The 6,472-nt window shown below is 39.2% G+C and overlaps 1 protein-coding gene across 2 annotated transcripts in view; it reads right to left on the bottom strand.

Moving 5' to 3' along the window:
- The window catches only part of RNF32 (ring finger protein 32), a 1,105,278-nt gene that overhangs the window by 459,340 nt on the left and 639,466 nt on the right, over positions 1–6,472 (bottom strand). For both annotated transcript variants that reach the window (XM_044064786.1, XM_044064787.1), the window contains exon 6: positions 964–1,088. In XM_044064786.1, coding sequence (XP_043920721.1) covers positions 964–1,088 — 125 coding nt within the window. The remainder of the gene's footprint in view (positions 1–963; positions 1,089–6,472) is intronic.

The following is a 6,472-nucleotide window of genomic DNA, read 5'->3' as shown; positions in this document are numbered from 1 at the left end:
AACTACTCCATCATCTTAATTAACAGCAAAACCTTCCAGACTCATTTGGAACCATGAACATTGGAGTCTACATTGGCTTCTGCTACACTGTCAATTAACCTGTCTTATATAGGCACCTGTCTCCAGCTGCCATCAAATCAACCTATAATTACAGATTCTCATAAACATTCCACATAGTTACTAGAATTTGGTGTCCCTGTTGGTCCTAATATTTGCTCAAGGATTATACTTCATTTCACAGATGTACTTTTGGCTGTGACTTCACTAAATATCAATTACTTGATATTAAGTTATTATAGTACTGGTTAAAATTCTTACTTTCAAAGGTTTGTTGGCTTCTAGTTACCTAAACATTTATAATTTTAAACTCTATGAAAACTGAAATTACAAAGAAAATAATTTATCAAAACTACAGAAGTATCAGAAGAGCCATTTTGGTCTCAGTAGTGCAGATATCTGTGTCATTCAACTGGGAAGTTTTCCTTATTAGAGGCATATCTTAATTTTATACCCATTGTATGCCATGCATTGAAGGCATCTCTGGTCCAAGGAAGTTCTTGACCTACATCAGAAGCCTTACTAAGAAGGCTGTGAATATTTTTTTTCTACAAAGATCTGTATGAACAATAAGTGGACATTTTCCTTCTTTAGGTGTTCTACTAAGTTTGTACAATCCACTATTAGAAGCCAACCTACCTGAAATTGACTCATGCCCATTTCACCCAGTAAAAATACACAATATTTACATTGCTTAGTCACACTGCTGTAATGAGATGCATTATGCTTCAATGTCCACGATTTATTGTCTCTGCAACAGTCCATTCTCTCATCAAACAATCCCCACTGACTTCCAGCATTAATTAATAGCATCATTTTTTGAAAAAAAAAAATACTGGCTCCATAACATATCATTCCAAAACTAAAAAAAAAATGTAGTAAACATCATCAACAACTGAGACTTACTTTGCTGCACACTTATTTTTATACTTATTTGTACCATCATGTATCACTCTTGTCTGGTATTGTTCCTTTCTACATAACGGGCATGTTTTTCTGCCAGAGAATCTTTCAAAAGATTGCAAACAAACCTAAGAATAAAAAAATAATAAACATATATAAATTAGTGTGTGAGTGTGTGTGTCTGTGTGAGTGTGTGTGTGTGTGTGTGTGTGTGTGTGTGTGTGTGTGTGTGTGTGTGTGTGTGTGTGAAGATGCATTCATGTCTGAATTATCACAGTCCAAGAAATTTAATTCATTTCTTTTGCAATATAACTTTAATTTCTTGAGCAATTACTGTCACCATTCTCTGCTTATAAGGCCATCAAGCAGTCCTACCTGAAACAAAGAATATCAGTATTCCAGGTCTAGCATACCTCTCAAACTCTTAGAGTAAGAAATCTGGACAAAGTCATATATAAAAGTGAGACAAAGGCCCAAAAATAGGGACAATTTTTAAATATTGCTCTTACAGATTTAGACAGGTGATAGAATATAACAGGTTTTGCATTAGCATGAATTTTCTGAAGGTTATGAAATCTGAAACTCAAATGTCTGTCATTATTTTCTAACTTCAATCTTTAAAGATTTGCCACTAATTTGCCAAAAGGCCACAGTTTTATGAAGAACAGACCAAAAATATGAGGCAAAAATCTGGACATTCTGCGAAAATCTGTACAGTTGAGAGGTATGAGCTAGCAGTTCTTCTAACATGTTAAAGAATTCTTGACTGCTGAGAAGGACAATGCATCTCCCATGCAGAAGACTTTGTCCCCATACCCCTCTACTTACAACTCCAAAATTGCACACCCATAGCAAAACGTGTATACTCTATTAACAAGGCTTAGTGGTCTTGACATTTATTAATGCTGCTTGTTTAGTACTGCTGACTTTATATTTAGAGACAAATGTTCCCTTCCAGTTCATGGTCTCCTAAATGCTACCCAAGAGATTATTGTCAAAGACTGGCACAAAATGAAAATTCATCCTCCCTTACAGATCATAATAGAAGTTACTCTCCTGGTAAGGCTGTTTGCATGAGCATCATAACTTCACCTTGACTGTTTCTCTTCAGTTTTGCTATGATCTAATTGGCTACAGATACCCATGACTATATATCAGATCACATCAAACTAGATCCTCATATCCATTCACTTTTGTCTTGGCTGGGAAAATACCAAAGCTGTAAATGAAGGTACAGTTGAATGAGGCACTCATCACAGTAGAAAGTCATTGAATATAGATGCTTGTCACTCTATTTCTTAACCATGAATCCTGCTGGCAAATTGTAACTACATTTGACTAGAAACTAAACCAGTCAGATAATTCCCAGAGAATATGCCACTTCCCTATTAACTCAGATACCAAAATACTTGTGTATGAGGTGGAAGCATGTTCTAATAAAAACTATTCTGATGTGTAAAAGAAGAAAATCACTATTAGTATGATTACAAGAAAGAAGAGATGTACAACATTGTATTCAAAGACAGGTCTACTTAACAAACAATTTAGCATGTGTATTTATCCATCTTACTCCCTCTCTTCTTTCCCACATGGAATTTTCATCAGCTGTGCTCTTATCCCTATGAAAGGTAATGTTGGTCTTATAACAGCATTCCATGTAATCTTGGTTGATGGCAAAGCAATAATTAACACTGCCACAAGCTTTATTCTGTTTTTCAGCCCTTTCTAGACTTCATAGAGAAATGTATTTATAATCAGTAATTATACTTTGTAGAATGAACTTATTATCATACCATTCAAGCAATAAGTATAAAATACCCATAAATCACTGCTGTGATCATTCAAACATCTACTGTTATGGTAAGTTTATTTACATTACTGTACTATGTTCATCATATTTATCACTGCTGCAGTATCCTTAGCTATAAGGGTAGACTACTATACTTTACACTGACTTTGAGGAGGAAGGATGAGGGTCCAGAAGCCTCTGGAAAAAAGTCCTAGCAAAGTCTATTATAGACATGGAGAAGGAATCTAGCTTGTATTGTTTTATAAAGGTACATAAAGAGGACCCAGTTGTTGTTTCTAGAATAGTTCTAGAATCTATCCCTTTCTAAAAAGTTACAAATGAAGCCAAACCCTGGTAGAAAGAGTCTTGACCCAGCCGGGAAGTACTTTGTTGTTATGGATATAACAAAAGGTAATAGCATGAGGCAAACATTTGGAAATAGTGTGCTTTGACACAGGTTGTCTTTTCTTCTTACCTTCACAAGAAATAAACAACTGATCAGAGCTGAAAAGATTTAATTCTACCAATATAATATCCAAGTTGTCTATGGACTTCCATGGCATGATGTATCCTTTCTCCCTTGTATTTACATTCTGGAAAGAAGACAGGGAGATGGATAGCTTGGCTCAAGGTAAAGTTGGATACCACTTTACACATAAATGAAGGATTAGTTCTTAAGGGACCTTGTTTTTGTGGAAAATAAGATAAGGTTGAACCACCATAAGAGCTTGCAACTCAGAGACTCTTCTTGCATAAGCCAGAGCAATCAGTAACATTGTTGTCCAACTTAAGAACCTCACGTTTGCCTAATGAACAAGAGTTAATTTTTCAAAGACAAAATTAAGATGCCAAGGAGGCGCTATGTGTTTTCTAGGAGGTTTTGTATGCAACACCCCTTTCAAAAGCATTTTCACAAGATTGAATTGAAAGAGTAGGATCCATTTGAAGGCATGCTGAAAGGGCCAATAAATGTACCTTAATGGAGGAATAAGACAAGTGTACTTAATACATTTTATCATGCATTTTTACCTACCTTATGCTCACACAAATAAAGTACAATTATAGAAACACTAGCCTTAAAAGGTTCCTGGTTCTAGTCTTAGCATCAACTAGAAAATCTTTTGCATTTATTAATATATTATTTCCTAGCAGCAGGTTTTCTAGCTTTCTCATTACATCCAATGGAGCTGTTTTGTGGTTGTATTCTCAACTTCCAATGGGTATGGCCTAAGCCTTTTAAAAATTAAGTTATTGTCTTACAGATCAAACAAACAACAAATGTTCTTATCTACAGAACCATAAGAGTTATTAGAAATATGTAAATGGCAAAGTATTCAGCACAAAGCAATCTTTACAGTGGTTGCATTTATTGATGTCTAGGTCTTAAAACTGATTTTATAGGCCTGAATAAACCCAAGAAAAAAAGAAGTTATGTACTCACCATAATGTTCCATCTGAGTAGGTAACTTCATTTGTCTGCAGCCTGTGGGGTATCGGATCTGACTCGGATCTGAGCCGGCAGCTTTCCAAGCTAACAGATCTGAGCTCCAAGCTCCTCTCCCTGCCCATAATGCCCTGCCATCTCCCTCTAACCCTCAGATCGAGTTTGCCAGAAAACAGGGCAATAGGAAATGCTATAACCTAGAAATGGTTACAATACATTCTAGTGATGTCAACTGAATGAAGACATATCCTGATTCTTTGATAACAAACTAAGGGTCCGGGGGATGGAGGGAGGGTTGGTTGCAGACAAATGAAGTTACCTACTCAGATGGAACGTTATGGTGAGTACATAACTTCTTTATCTGAAGTAGTTAACTTCATTTGCTCAGCAACCTGTGGGACAGAGTCCCCAGCTACCAGCAACTTGGGAGGCCCTTATGGAAGGATATTCCGAAGCACTGCTGAGCCAAACGATGCATGTCCCCTGGATATTAAATCCAATTTATAGTGTGTAATAAAAGTATGAGAGGAAGCCCAAGTAGCTGCTGAGCAAATGTCATCCAAAGAAACCCTTGACCAGAAAGCAGCAGAAGTGGCCATAGATCGGGTAGAATGGGCTCGAACTCTCAGGGGCTCAGGACATCCAGAACTTTTGTATGCTAGGAGAATGCACTGGGAAATCCATCTAGCTAAGGTTACTTTAGTGACTGGTTTCCCCAGACAGGATTTTGCAAAGGAAACAAAAAGTTGATCAGATTTTCGAAGATCTGCTGTTCTGATTAAGTAAAAACGTAACTGTCTGTGAACATCCAGACAATGAAGTCTGTATTCTCCTTTGTTTTGGAAACTTGGAAAGAAGACAGGTAGATTGATGGACTGGTTGATGTTGGCTTCTGAAGCCACTTTGGGCAGAAAAGAGGGATTAGTCCTGAGGGAGACCCTGTCTTTATGAAAGATGATGTAGGGAGGTTTACTGCAAAGAGCATGAAGCTCCGATATCCTTCTAGCAGAAGTAATGGCAATCAGGAAGGCCATCTTCCAGGATACATATTTTAAGTCGACTGAAGCTTTGGGTTCAAAAGGAGGCCCAGTCAGAGCTTGAAGAACTAGGGTAAGATCCCATGGAGGCACTGGATCTTTAATAGGGGGTCTTAACAAAAAGGTTCCTTTCATGAATGTTTTGCATATCTTGGAGGATGCTAGAGGCCTTGAACTGTTTCCAACATGGTAGTGGGAAATAGCTGCCAACTGAACTTTAATAGTAGAAGCACTAGCTCCTTGATCAAAGGTATGTGAAAGAAAGTCTAGAACTGCTGGGATAGGAGCCGTGAAGGGGTCTAAGTTCCTGTGCTCCACCCAGACAGAGAAACATTTCCATTTACTCTTGTAGATTTTCCTGGTAGACGGTTTATGGGCAGCCACCAGGATGGCCTTAACCAAAGAAGATATACCGGGAGTCCTAGCCATTAAGGGAACTGGATCAACCAAGCTGAGAGTTTGAGGTAGTCCAGATCGGGGGTCTTCAATCCTAAAGGATGAGAGATCAGATCCGGATTGGGATCTAAAATCCAGGGAGGATGTACTAGATGAGACCACAGGTAAGGGAACCAGGTTTGACGAGGCCAGAATGGGGCTATGAGGATAACTCTGCTCCCCAACCGAAGAGCTTTCTGCAAGAACTTTGTCATTAATGGAAGTGGAGGATAAGCATACAGACGACCTGATGGCCAAGCATGAACTAGAGCATCTCTGGGGGCTTCCCCTGGAGGGGGAATCAGAGCGAAGAACTTGCTGCACTTTGTGTTTGAAGGCAAGGCGAAGAGATCACAGCAAGGCTGACCCCATTGGAGGAAGAATTGTTTTGCTACTGCTGGGTTCAGAGACCACTCGTAAGGTGAGAGGATCGTTCGACTCAACCTGTCCGCCAAGATGTTTGACCGACCCGGGATGTGCGTTGCTATGAGAAAGCGGTTGGTGGATATCGCCCATTCCCATACTCTCACTGCCTCCCTGCAAAGTGGATAGGATCTGGTTCCCCCCTGTTTGTTTATGTACTAGATTACTGACATGTTGTCTGTTTGAAGTGCAATAGTTCCTGGAGGGAGAAGGGGATGGAGGGCCTGCAACGCTAGAAGCACCGCCCTCATCTCTAGGACATTGATATGCAGTGAGGTCTCTGTGAAAGTCCACATGCCTTGGACGGATCTGCCCATGCAATGCCCCCCCACCCAAGGAGAGATGCGTCCATGGTCACCGTGACTTGGGGAGGGGGTATAACAA

The sequence above is a fragment of the Protopterus annectens genome, chromosome 3.part0 (genome assembly GCF_019279795.1).
Source record: "Protopterus annectens isolate FY-2018-M chromosome 3.part0, PAN1.0, whole genome shotgun sequence".
Classification (NCBI taxonomy): domain Eukaryota; kingdom Metazoa; phylum Chordata; order Ceratodontiformes; family Protopteridae; genus Protopterus; species Protopterus annectens.
This window is presented reverse-complemented; position numbering and strand designations above follow the sequence as displayed.